At 38.8% G+C, this 13986-nt stretch overlaps 1 protein-coding gene across 8 annotated transcripts in view; it reads left to right on the forward strand.

Moving 5' to 3' along the window:
• The window catches only part of PAK1 (p21 protein (Cdc42/Rac)-activated kinase 1), a 165946-nt gene that overhangs the window by 80521 nt on the left and 71439 nt on the right, over window positions 1-13986 (forward strand). For 4 of the 8 annotated variants that reach the window (XM_010853246.1, XM_010853245.1, XM_010853248.1 and 1 more), the window contains one exon: window positions 5012-5222. In XM_010853246.1, coding sequence (XP_010851548.1) covers window positions 5033-5222 — 190 coding nt within the window. In that variant the 5' untranslated portion in view covers window positions 5012-5032. Of the gene's footprint in view, window positions 1-1991; window positions 2410-5011; window positions 5223-13986 lie in introns of those variants that run through there. The other 4 variants (XM_010853247.1, XR_826420.1, XM_010853243.1 and 1 more) reach the window with 2 other exon arrangements.

A 13986-nucleotide genomic window follows, 5' to 3' on the forward strand; every position in this document is an offset into this window, starting at 1 on the left:
AGCACTGTATCTTCATGCTTTTTATAGCATGCTTGATTGAGCTTCCCAGGTGGTGCAGTGGTAAAGAAACTGCATGCCAATGCAGGAGATGCAGGTTCCATCCCTGGGATGGGAAGAAAAGATCCCCTGGAGTAGAAAATGACAACCCACTTAAGTATTCTTGCCTGGGAAATTACATGGACAGCAGAGCCTGGTGGGCTACAGTCCCTGGGGTCATAAAGTCAGACACAATTGAGCATGCATGTATATGTTTTTATATGCTTTTTACAGAAAAACAGACATAAATCACTTCCCCTCCTTGGTTGCCTCTTGACCCATATCTGTCTTGAGACTGCTCAAGGGAAACAACAGTTTGTAGCTCATAGGTATAGAGGCTTCTATTAGAACTATAGCTGGTGAAGAGCAGAGCCAGGACTTAAATTTCATCTGATTTTAACTCCGGTCATTTTTTTACTCTATCACCCTGCCAGTGGCCCTTCTGAAACCTCACAGTGATCCTGCATTTATTATAGAGTCATTCAGTTGGTTAATAATTAATACTTCAGTATAGTTAGTTGCTTATGAATTATTAGGCTCTCTGAGGCTCTGGAGCATTGGTAAAACATGGTCGTTCTGTCTTTCTGTCTGTCTGTCTGTCATCTATGATAGATAAGTGATGCTATCTGAACTCTCATTCTTAATGTTGGCCTTGAGCTTAGCTTTATCTTGCAGCTTGTCAGAAGGCATTGGCTTGTCATCTTCCCAAATCTTTGACCTGCAGAGATTGCTAGAAGATTTATGATATATTTGGTCATGATATTCAAGAGTCAAGTGTAATTCTTTTTCCTCTCAGAATTGAAATTTTTGAATTGTTTTCCTATAAACGAAGTTTACCATAGTGTAGGTTATGATTTCTATGCTAGGTTCTGATGTTCTGATTATTAAAATGTTCTGATTATTGTGCAGTATAGATGAACAAAATGACCTGTGAGTGGATCTATGAAGTGTAAAGAGAGTAAAGACTTGTGGAGAAGCCACAGGAAGGGACTGGTTGGAGGGCTTCAGAGAAACTGGAAAGTAGTATAGAAATACTAAGTCCAAGTATGTTCAAAGGGAAGGTTCAAAAAAGCACATACTTGTGTTCTGTGAGTATTGTTGAAAGTACTGGCAATGTTTAGCATTGAGAAAATAGATTTTGGCGGAGACTTGAGAGAGGATTTCAGGTACCTAAATTTCTGTCTGAGTAAGATGCAATAGGCCTTTCTGAGTGGCCCTGAGATAGGATTTAGGAATAATAGGTGCACGTAGTGTTTATTTATTCATTTGTTGTTATTTTATTGGTCACTTGTTTGTTCATTTGTTCACCGAGTCTTTACTGGTATTGGGGATTGTGAAATGACTGAAGTTTGTACTTGAGTTTATAATCTTAAGTCTGCCAGGAATGAGAATTGTAGGGAGAGGTGAATGTATAAACAAATAATTGCACTTCAGTGTGAGAAGATAAAAACTTAATGTAAATGAAAACTCTCTAAATGAGATAACTGAAGATAGAATAAGCTGACTTGTGAGACTGTAGATTTCTTATCACTGGAGGTTTTCAAGTATGGGCTAGATGACGTGGGCTGAAATGCTGTACAAAGGATTCAAAGGTTGTATTCCAACAATAGATTTTAGGTTTTAATAATTGAGAATACTTTGGAAAGTGGAGATCTACCACCAGGAGTTTTCCAAACACAGTCACTTCACTTCACATCAGTTGCTCAGTTGTGTCTGACTCTTTGCGACCCCTTGAACTGCAGCACACCAGGCCTCCCTGTCCATCACCAACTCCCGGAGTTCACTCAGATTCACGTCCATCGAGTCAGTGATGCCATCCAGCCATCTCATCCTCTGTCACCCCCTTCTCCTCCTGCCCTCAATCTTTCCCAGCATCGGGGTCTTTTCAAATGAGTCAGCTCTTTGCATCAGGTGGCCAAAGTATTGGAGTTTCAGCTTTAGCAAACATAGTGGAAGAACTGAAAAATGAAGAAAAGTGTTATCAGAAAGATTGTAGCCTTTCTTGACATGTTCCTGGGTTGTGATCCTGCAAAAGGAGTGATATTCAATGAAGCTTTTGGCTGAAGGACTTAAGAGGCAAAGAAGGGCCTGCTGAGGGTATCAGGTGGCTGCAGGGAGTGTAATTTTGGAACTGGCAGTCTGCAGTGGGAAGGTATACTTGAGAACTGAGCCGGTAGAAATTCTCTTTGGGGGAGCTGAGGGACTTGTGTTGGGGTTTGGGAGGGAAAATGAAGGCAGATCTGCAAAATAAAACTGGAAGAAATGGATAAAAAGTGGACCACCCAGAGAGTTGCTCTAGATTAACAAGATTATCCTTGCTACTTGATTTCTTTTGTTCAAAAAGAGAAGTAAGGAGCAGTTGGTTTGCCAGAGGTAGGTCAGGATGAATTATATAAATAGATGAAGTTTGATTTGGCCTTAAAAGATGAGTAAAGTTTTCATCAGTCAGAAGAGAGAGGAATCATCAACAAGAAGCATTAGGTGGTGGGAAGTGGGATGGGGCAAGAGGAGGGTAAGAGACTACTTGACAAATTCAAGAGAACAGAGATTTCTGAAGTGTAATTTGACTGTAAGCTGTGTTCAGATATGTTGACTTAGTTTGTGAGGCAGTTCATTATCAGACTGTGAAGGACCTTAAAATTTCATCTGTACTGAACTCCTTAAGGCAAGGTATATATCTCTGTCAAACTTTTGATTAATAAAAATATTTATTGAATCCACCGTGAGTCAGATATTATACTAGACTCTTCTGGATTGCAAAGGTGACAAAATCGTGCCTGACCTCTGGGTATCGTCTGGCTTCTGGTGAAGATAATTATAATAGTAAAAATAAATGTGATAACCTGGAAATATACCCATTGCCTTGGGGGTCCGGAGGAGGGGACCTTCACTTCTTGAAGATGAGAACATTTCAAAAGGGCTTCTTAGAAGAAATAGCAGTTGAAGGATGAGTGAATTTGAGGATAGGAAAGTTGGCATTCTAAGCAGAGGGAACAGCATGTGCAAAGGAATGAAAGTGTGAAAGCTGCAGTATATTTAAAGAAGTTAGAGAAGTTGGGTATGGCTAGAATGTAAGGGGAATTAGAGGGAGTGGTAGTGGTGGGAAATGAAGCTGATGGGTAGAACAGGTTAAATAATGGAAGGGCCTTCAAAAGCAAGCCAAGAAACTTTAGCTTTTATTTTGGAATGTTACTGAAGGGTTTTGAGTAGAGTGTGAGTGTTTTAAGGTCATTGATGACATGTGGAGAAAGGATTGGGGAAAAAATGGATGCGAGGGATCATTTAGCTTTGCATTTATTAGAAAATGTTAAAAAGACTACTGTAGATTTTGTCCATTTGTTGTTGTTCAGTCGCTAAGCTGTGTCTGATCTTTGCGACCCCATGGAGTGCCGCACACGAGGATTCCCTATCCTTCACTGTCTCCTGAGGTTTGCTCAGGTTCATGTCCATCGAGTTGGTCATCTAACCATTTCATCCTTTATTGCCCCTTCTCCTCCTGCCCTTAATGTTTCCCAGCATCAGGGTCTTTGCCAGTGAGTTGGCTCTTCTCATCAGGTGGCCAGAGTATTGGAGATTCAGCTTCTGCATCAGTCCTTCTGATAAATATTCAGGGTTGATTTTCTTCAAGATTGACTGGTTTGATCTCTTTGCAGTCCAAAGGACTCTCAGGAGTCTTCTCCAGTACCCTAATTCATCAATTTTGTCCATAGCATTGAAGTAATTGACTTCTAAAGCAGTGGTATTCAATTCTGGCAGTCACTGGGATCACTCAGTTTTAAAATTATAAAATTTTGGCCTTAATTATGGCCAACCATACTAAATCAGAATTTATGGGGGTCAAACAAATACATTTGTATTTCTGAAAAGTTCTTGGTGATTATTATGCTTTTTTTTTTAAATAATTAGAAACTAGTTTCTAAAGCACTGTTGTATTTGGCTCTAAGGAGCATACATTCTAAATAGTCATGGTTAAAGATATAATTTCCATTGTAGTATGGAAGAATAATGAAAAACTTTATTAACTCTGGATATATTTATATCTATTGTCAAGCCTATTTAAGGTAATAATATCTATCTTCATTAAAACTATTGATTCCATGTGATGGGGATTTTTCCCACTTTCTTGTAGATTTTATTCCATTTCTCAGAAGCATTAGAAATTGCTTATAAATTCAGTGCTGTACAGTATAAAATGGTTATGCGTTGATCATCGTACATTTAGAACAAGGTCCAATTTTACTGGAAGGAGATCCTAGAGAAATGATGATAAAGGTCATGGGTCAGCAAACTTTTCCTGTAAAGGACCATATAGCACATATTTTAGATTTGTGAACAACCTAAATATTTTAGGTCTGTTACAGCTACTCAGCTTTGCCATTGGAACATGAAAGAAGCCATAGAAAATATGTAAATGAATGGATGTGACAGTGTTTCAGTAAAACCATTTACAAAGCCAGCAGTATTACTGACCTTTGATATAGTGATGCGGTTCCTACCAGAGAAGGAATGATTTTTCTAAGGCAACGAAATTAAGACTTGGCAGAGAACTCACTATGTGGAATGCTGTTGGCATTTTTATTTAATCTTCATGTGATGTATAAATGGAAACCAAGTGATTAAGGAATTTCTCTAAAGCCTGTCCGTAGCACATGGATTCATACTCAGTTTAGCTAGGCCAAATTTCTGCCTTTTAAACCACATCATTGTGGTTTTTTGTACTTTCGAATGCCTTAGAATAGGAGAATGAAGAGAAAAGCAAGAACCTTGTGAATTTTCAGCAGTGCTTAGGACTGAGTAGGTATTCCATCTTTGAGTATGGTGAACTAAATAAGACAGCAGTAGTCATGGAATGTAGTAGAAGGGCTTGAGGTGAGTCCTGGAGGAAGGGTTGTAAAATTTGGATTTTTCTAAAATTTCCAAAATGTATTTCCTTTTGCTCAAAAATAAAGAGGTATGTTCTTCTTTCTGATTCCAGTAGCTGCTGCTGGTGGTGACGATGTCAAATAACGGCCTAGACATTCAAGACAAACCTCCAGCCCCTCCGATGAGAAATACCAGCACTATGATTGGAGCTGGCAGCAAAGACGCTGGAACCCTAAACCACGGTTCCAAACCTCTGCCACCAAACCCAGAGGAAAAGAAAAAAAAGGACCGATTTTACCGAGCCATCTTACCTGGAGATAAAAGTATAGTATTTCATTTCTTTCTCATCATTTGTATACTTAATTTTTTTTTTTTTTGGTAACCTGAATAAAATATTTGTTGCTTCTTTCACTTAATGTTCTTTTAACCCCCTCTTTTCTCATTAAATAGTTTCTTTGTCTTTTTTCCTGACATGACTGAAGTCAAATAGAAAATAGACCCATTTTTATCCTCTATTAATTATATCTGAGCAAAATTTGAGGAAAATAATTATGCTGTTGCTAGATCTTAGTCAATCTGAATTTACTTATTTTTTAAGTTCATAACTGTTTATGACCTCACAAAATATAAGAAATATTGAAATGTCTTCATTTGGAAATTTTTTCTCCCCAAACTGGTTTCATTTGGAAGGTCTTCTTTCCAGATTTTTTGATTGCCTTCTTTAGTCATATGTCCTAGATTTAAACCCAGATTTAAGCATTAAATATCAGTAAGAATGACAAGTAATAGCTGAGGTAAAAAAAGTAGGCCTTAGCATGACTTCACTAAGAAGAAGTAATGCTAGGGAATTCTCTGATTCCCTGGCAGTCCAGTGGTTAAGGCTTGACACTTGCAGTCAAGGCTTGACACTTTCATTGGAGGCCTGGGTTCAATCCCAGGTAGGGGCACTAAGTTCCCACAAACCATGTAGTGCAGCCAGGGCTCATTTCCTCTTTATGAATAAAGCTTTTAGAATAATCAGTACTTTAACAGTGTATCTAATGAAGTCACTGATACCCTATGAATAAGATAGTGAAATAGAGGGTTGGATGTCCACATGAATAAATGACTTTGGTTTGACCACCCAAATATGTAAGTGGCTGTTGAAATGAAGTAAAGTTCTCAGCCACGTTTGTAGGGCTTTGTTTTTATGGCATGCTGAAAAAATTGCCGTTTTGTCTGCAAATAGTTATCATGAGCTTCTCACTTAGGAAGCCCTGGTTCAGATCCTGGATTCATCACTTAATAGCTCTCTAACCTTAAGTATGTCAGTTAACTCCTTTGACTTTTAGTTTCCTGTGTCTAGGAAAGGTTGGGATTTAACATTTTTGTGCTTCATCAAGAAAGTGAAAAGATAACCCACAGAGTGGGAGAAAAACTCCCAAATCATATATCTGATAAGGAACTTATATAAAAAAAATATAAGGAGTTACCCATATGACCTAGAAATGAAAAATTATGTCAACACAATAACTTGTACATGAATATTTATAGCAGCATTATTAATAATAGCCAAAAAGCAGGAGCAGCTCAAATATTCATTGAGGATGAATGGGTAAATAAAATGTTATATATCTATCTATACAAAGAAATAATAGTTGGTAACAAAGAAATGAAGCCCCGATCCATACTACAAGATGGGTGAACGTTGAAAACTGGTGAAAGAAACCAGTCCCAAAGGACCACATATTATATAATTCTGTTTATATGAATTATTCAGGCAAACTCATAGATAAAAAGTAAAAGAGTGTTGCGTAGGGTTGTAGGAGTCGGTGAATGGGATTAGGGAGTGATGGCTAAGAGGTGTGGAGTTTCTGTTTTTACTTTTTATTGGTGTATAGTTGCTTTACAGTGTTGTGTTAGTTTCTGTTGTACACAAAGTGAATCAGCTAAAGATACACATATATCCCCTCTTTTTTGGTTTCCTTCCCATATAGGCCACTACAGAGCAGTGAGTAGAGTTCTCTGTGCCATAGAGTAGTTTCTCAGGGGTTTCCTTTTGGGTGAAGAGAATGTTCTAAAATTGATTGTGGGGATGGTTCTCCAGGTCTGTGAACATATTGACCCATTGAATTTTATACTCTGAGTGAATTTTATAGTATGTGGATTTTATCTCAGTAAAACTCTGTTTAAAAAAAAACAACAGCTGATGGAGCCATTTAGACATCATTGGGAACTGAGGGGATGACCTTATGTATTGAATGGGGAGGTAGATATCTAGATATTGTTATAGTCTTGGTTCTCTCATAGATTGGCTGCCTGGTTTAGGTCAGGTATTATCTGTGAACTTAGTGCCTTCATCTAAAATATTACAGCCACACAGATATAGGGACCACACTATGATACCAGTAGGGAGAAGGAAGAGGGTTGTTATGGAACAACACATATGAAATCATGTGTGTGAAACCTTTGAAAATCATAAAGTGCTATAGAATTTAAAGAATCTTTCATTCAATAAAAAGTAATAAAAAATAAAAAATTCATCAAACAAGTTGAAATACAGTCTCTTACAGTTTTGAAATCCTATAATTATATAAATGAGATATAAATGTGAAGTTGGATCAGGTTGTGTATTATGGGAAACAAAACTAGGCCATTGTGAAGTATTTTGATCAGCAATAAAGCTGTAGATGCAGAGGTTCTTCTAGAAATCCTCGTTGAGTAACCCTAGGCCAAATCTGGTCTGAAAATAAAACTCATAGCTCAAGATCAAAGCATAGAAGTTTTCTATAAGTTCAAAGCATAGAGGTAGAAAGCATATCGTTATGAGAAGTTCTTGTGAAATGATCTAGTGGCCTCTTTTTCACTCCCTAATTTTGGATTTTCTATACATACCCTAAACACATAGGTTTTACTCCTTTGCATTAATACTTTGCTGTGCTGTGCTGAGTCACTCAGTCATGTTCAACTCTTTGTGACCCTTTGGACTGTCGCCCACCAGGCTCCTCTGTCCATGGAGATTCTCCAGGCCAGAATACTGGAGTGGGTTGTCATGCCCTCCTCCAAGGGATCTTCCCAACCCAGGGATCAAACCCAGGTCCCCTGCATTGCAGGCAGATTCTTTACCGTCTGAGCCACTGGGAAGCCCTATTAGACGGCTGTAATTAATGCATACATCAAAATGAAATAAATGAGTTTTTCCCCTTTGTTTGGAAATTTTATTCAGCTTGATTTCATTCAACCAATAGGCATTTGTTGACCTGCAGCTTTGTGCTTAACAATCCTAGAAGGATACATAGCAGTGTTGGCAGTCTTTGAAGTAGTACGCTCTCCGTAAATTATTTGAAACTTTATACCTGCTACACAGAATAATGAGCTAGAATTGAACTTAGAGAACCTGAATTGAGTCCTACCTCTAACATTTATTAAATCTGTGATTTTTTTTTTGTCCTTTTACCTGTTTATTTTAATCCCTGTATCCTTAACTGTAAGGTGGGAATAATTATAATTCCCAGTCATCCCATATTATGAGTAGGCTATTGTCATTTCATGTAGTGGGTGTAAAAGCATTTTTTAAACTAAAACACTACCGAAATACGAATATTTTTTTAAAGGGAAACCTCATTTCCTGTTTGATTTGGTATCTATAACAACTCATTTTCGATTGGAGAGGCTAAAGCTTAGAGAAAAGTAAATTGATCAAGGTCTTAACAGCTGGAAGGTGGAAGGAATGAGTGTGAAACTAAATCTTTGTTAAGTATCTGCCACATCACAGAATACTATCTGTTAATTGTTCCCAACCCAGATTGCACATCTGACTCATTCATGGTTCTTTTTTGAAATACAGGTGCTTGGGTCCTACTAATACTTTTGGAGCCAGAATTTCCATAGAGGAGCCTGGCAGGCTATAGTCCATAGGGTTGCAAAAAGTCGGAGACAACTGAAGTGACTGAGCAGGCACACAGTCTTGGGGTCTAAGGGGATTTGGAGAAGAGAAAGAAGAGTTCTGTGTGGGCTGCATTAGTGGTTGAGACTTGAGCTAGCAATGGGTAGAATGTCTGTACTCATTACCTAATGCTGACCTCCACCATGGGTTTAGTGTGTGCCTGGAGGGATGCATAAATGATTGTGAGAAGCTGTAATTGAGGGCCTGTGATAGGTGGCGCTGAGTTGCAGAATTCCATGTGGGAAAGTCTGGTTCCTGTGGTTAGGATCTGGATGGAGCCTTTGGTTTATTCTAAGAAGTTCTTCAGCATTTAGTTTGGAATTTTTTTCTGGCTGCATTTTCACAACCAAAGTGGAATTCTCCAAGCTTGGGAAGAGTTTAGCTAAGTTAATTTTAAAACTGGACTACATCAGTGTTTATCTCTCCAAGTTTGGAGTGTTTTACTGCCTTGAGCTCAGATTAGCTCAGCTGAACCCATGAGAGGGGCTTCTTAAAAATAAATCTTAAAAAAAAAAGTCAATGATTTGTGCTGGAACTTGGATAGCTGTATTGCAACTTGGGATTTTGCAATGTCAGCCTTATTTCCCATGCTATCAGGAAGTCAAATAGAATTAGCCAAAGATAGGGTTAATATTAATATTAGGATGGATGGGGTTGCAGACTTCTTTTTGCACTTTATTTCTGTAAGTCTGTGATATCTGGTTTCATGAAATCAGGTGATTTGTTCTTTTTCCTCAGTCATAATTTCTCTGTCTTAATGAGTGGGTGGGTAAACCCTACTCTGACACTTTCCTTTATTAATAATAATTTATGTTTATAAAGCTCTTTAGCTTTTATAAAGCACATGCATTCTCTTTATCTTAGTTGATCCTTAAAATAATAATAGTAATAAATGTAGAAATAACAAATAGTACTAACACAATAGTAATAAGCATCACATTTGTTGTTATTCAGTCGCTCAGTTGTGTCTGACTCTTTGCAATCCCATGGATTACAGCACACCAGGCTCCACTGTCCTCCATTGTCTTCCAGAGTTTGCTCAGATTCATGTCCATTGAGTTGGTGATGCTATCTAACATCTCATCTTCTGCTGCCCTCTTCTCCTTTTGCCTTTTCAATCTTTTCCATCATTGGGGTCTTTTCCAGTGAGTCAGCTCTTTGCATCAGGTGGCCAAAGTATTGGAGCTTCAGCTTCAGTATCAGTCCATTCAATGAATATTTGGGGTTGATTTCCTATAGGATTGATTGGTTTGATCTCCTTGCTGTCCAGGGGACTCTCAAGAGTCTTTTCCAGCACCGCAATTTTAGACCATCAGTTCTTTGGCTCACTTATTATATTAGGAGCTTTGATGGTTGTGAAATATACCAGTTTTTCATGGAGATAAATATTTCACTTCGTAGACAGCAAACTGAGGTAACTCAGTTTAAATAACTTAACCAAGGTGGCTCGATGGATGTGAGTCTGGGTGAACTCCGGGAGTTGGTGATGGACAGGGAGGCCTAGTGTGCTGTGATTCATGGGGTCGCAAAGAGTCAGACACGACTGAGCGACTGAACTGAACTGAACTGAACTGAAGGTCTACTTAGGAGTGGCTGATGTGTAATTGTAGCTCTTCTCTATGATTCCAGGGACCTTTCCACTCTACAGCTGTGATACTTTTGTGCTCAGAGAGTCAAGGACTTGCCCAAGGTCGTATGATACATAGTTGCATGGAGTTTGGCATTTGAAATATTGTCTTGATTTCTGGACTGGCTCTTTAATTTTTCTAAGTCCTCAGACACCAATGTACTATTTGAAGGCTCCCATCCTATAGATGTTCAGACTAATGCCTTTGGTAGAACTGATTTGGTTAGTTCTTTTAACTCATTTTAAAACAAATTTGCGTTTAATGACATCCATTCATATTCACTTAGTCTGCAATATAGGGAAGACACAGTGCTTGTAGAAGAAGCTATGTTGGAGTTCAGGCCCTTGAGGTTATTACCATTGACCTCCCTGACTTTGTGACCTTTGGCTCTACCTTTCTTCATCTCAATTATCTAACCTGTGAAAGTGAAATCGCTCAGTCGTGTCCGACTCTTTGCGACCCCATGGACTGTAGCCTACCAGGCTCCTCCGTCCATGGAATTTTCCAGGCAAGAGTACTGGAGTGGGTTGCCTTTTCCTTCTCCAGGGGATCTTTCTGACCCAGGGATCAAACCCGGGTCTTCTGCATTGCAGGTAGGCACTTTATCATCTGAGCCACGTGGGAAATCAACCTGTAGTATGGGTACATAATAATATTTACCTATTAGAGTTGTTGAATGGATTATTATTATTTTTAAAATATTTATTTATTTATTTGTCTTCATTGGCTCTTAGCTGTGGCATGTAGGATCTAGTTCCCTGACCAGGCATGGGACCCGGGGGCCTCTGCATTGGGAGCAGAGAGTCTTAGCCACTGGACCACCAGGGAAGTCCCTGATTGGGTTATTAATACTAAAGATTCAAACTGAAGCTTTATTAACAGTTGGTAGTAATTTTGTGGCTATTATTGCTTGCTGTCATGGTTTTCTTTTGAAATCTGTGATTAACACCTTAAAGTTGTTTGAGATGTACAAAATAACAACTCTTATGAAGTTCCTCCAAGAATGAAGAGTGGTCCTGGGAAAATACCTTTCTCTTCTTGTATGTAGGCTGTATTTCCAGTTGGTTTAGACAGGGCTCTTGGAGGGGGCCACATTAAAAAATTTTGTGCCCTAGGACTAAGCAGACCCAAGGAAAGGTTTCCCAAGAAGTTCTCAAGAGTTCTCTGTAATGTCAGAAGCAGAACTCTAAGCTCTGGACATGGGCCTAGATCTCTGGAACAAGTACTCAATATTTGAAGCTGAGGCCAAAATGATAAGCCTCTTGAAACTACTAATCTCAGATATTCTTTATATGTTCAAGTGTTAAGTGATTTCATTTCCCAGGGCTTCTTTTCTATAGACTATTCATCCTGTGAACCACTCTCTTTGTTTCTATTACCAAGGTTCCTTTTGAAATTCTGTGCCTGTGATGGGTATATTATATGGCATATTAATAACATATCATAGAAATAACATATAAAAATATTATATCTGGAAAACAAAAATCCAAGTAAAACATAAAAATAATGTAAAAGTGTTCTTCCCTACAATCTTTTGACTGACTAGATCAGGAGAAATTTAGGAACAGAAAGCAATTCTAAAGCCTTGCAACATGCCCAGTGCATTCTAGCTATGAGTAAGACAGATGGACTTATGTCATAAATGAATGCTTAATTTGGGCCATAGCAAGCCCTTCCCTTTCACAAAGCATCTGCTTCTGGAAGGAAAATTGCCAAATGTAAAAATAGCTTAAACCCTAGCAGTTGGAATGTAGGCAAATGGTTCTCATTAAGATACTAAGGGAAGAACCTTTGGAATCAGACCTGGGTTCAGATTCATCTCTTACTAGCTGTATAAGTTTGAGCAAATTATTTAACTGCTTTTAAGTTTCCTCATCTGTAAAATGACAGTGGTAATAATATATCCCATAGGATTATGACAATTAAGGAAAATATTCTAGTATCTTATATGTGTTAACTCTTATTTAATGTTATTTCTCCTCTTCATAACAGGAAGTTTTCTTGATGCAGCTTGAAATTGTTTAGAGGGGGTAAAGTAGTAGAAAAGGGCCTTGACTCTGAAGCCACATTTTTAAAAATTTAAATTACTTCCATAACTGTAGAGAAGTCCATATTTCAGTTTCATAGTCTCCAAGTAAAAATTGATTCTCAGGATTGTGGTGATTATATGAGATGATATATATGAAGTACCTATTAAAACTGTGGGATGCTGTGTCTGGAAGAGATGTAGTTACAGGGCTTTGAGAGTGCTGATCTTTCTGTTTTCATAGACATTTGGAATGTAGGAGCTCAAAGGGCACTTAAGATCATCTAGTTCATTTTCCACATTTTTCAGATGAGAAAGCTGACAACCTGGACTATGTGGTGTAGTAGAGGCAAAACTGGCCTTGATTTTTTAGACCTTTTTGTCCTCTCCTTCCCTAGCTCCCACCTAGGCCAAAAACTGCCTTTCTTTAGGGTTGTGTTGGGTCTATTGAAGGCATTAGGACTTCAGAATATCTTTTGGCCAGTGTGTTGAGCTACCACAGAACAGGATTTTAAAACAGGATTGTGTACTTCAGGTCAGAGCTGGTAAAAATGAAACATATAATCCTGCCCTGGAGAGAATTTGCATGTCTTAGGCAGATTCCTTAGATTCCTTGCCAGGTTGAGTTAGGTGTCTGATCATTTGTTCCTTTCTTCACTCAGTGTCTGAGCACCTATTTTATACCTGGATTTTGCTAGCTGTTGGGGATTCGTGATAAGTTGGACATGATCCCTGCACTTAGAACTGAGTCTGCTTAGAAAAGTAAACTCTGAAAGTAGGCAATAACTATCATGGATGTGGGAACAGAGGGGAAGGTGAACACCCCAGTGCAGAGATGAGAGAAGACTTCACAGAAGAGATGACCTTTAAGCTGAGACCTGACAAGGATAAAGGAAAGGGTTTGTGTGGTGGCATGGCAAGAGAAGGGAAAGGGAAAGACAGGATTTACAGGCAAAGGGAGTAACTAGAGACAAAGTCAAGAGGTGTGGAAGAGCACATTATGTGCTAATGGTGGACCATTACCACTGGTTCAGTGTATTTGGTGAAGACTGTATTTTCATAAGTACAAGTATGCCTTGGAGATGCTGTGGGTTTAGTTCTGACTACCTCAATAGAGTGAGCATCACAGTAAAAGGAGTCACATGAATTTTTCTGATTTCCAGTTCAGTTCAGTTCAGTTCAGTCGCTCAGTTGTGTCCGACTCTTTGCGACCCCATGAATCGCAGCACGCCAGGCCTCCCTGTCCATCACCAACTCCCAGAGTTCACCCAGACTCATGTCCATCGAGTCAGTGATGCCATCCAGCCATCTCATCCTCTGTCGTCCCCTTCTCCTCCTGCCCCCAATCCCTCCCAGCATCAGAGTCTTTTCCAATGAGTCAACTCTTCGCATGAGGTGGCCAAAGTACTAGAGTTTCAGCTTTAGCATCATTCCTTCCAAAGAAATCCTAGAGCTGATCTCCTTCAGAATGGACTGGTTGGATCTCCTTGCAGTCCAAGGGACTCTCA

Source organism: Bison bison, unplaced genomic scaffold, assembly GCF_000754665.1.
Source record: "Bison bison bison isolate TAMUID 2011002044 unplaced genomic scaffold, Bison_UMD1.0 scf7180017864324, whole genome shotgun sequence".
NCBI classification, from domain to species: domain Eukaryota; kingdom Metazoa; phylum Chordata; class Mammalia; order Artiodactyla; family Bovidae; genus Bison; species Bison bison.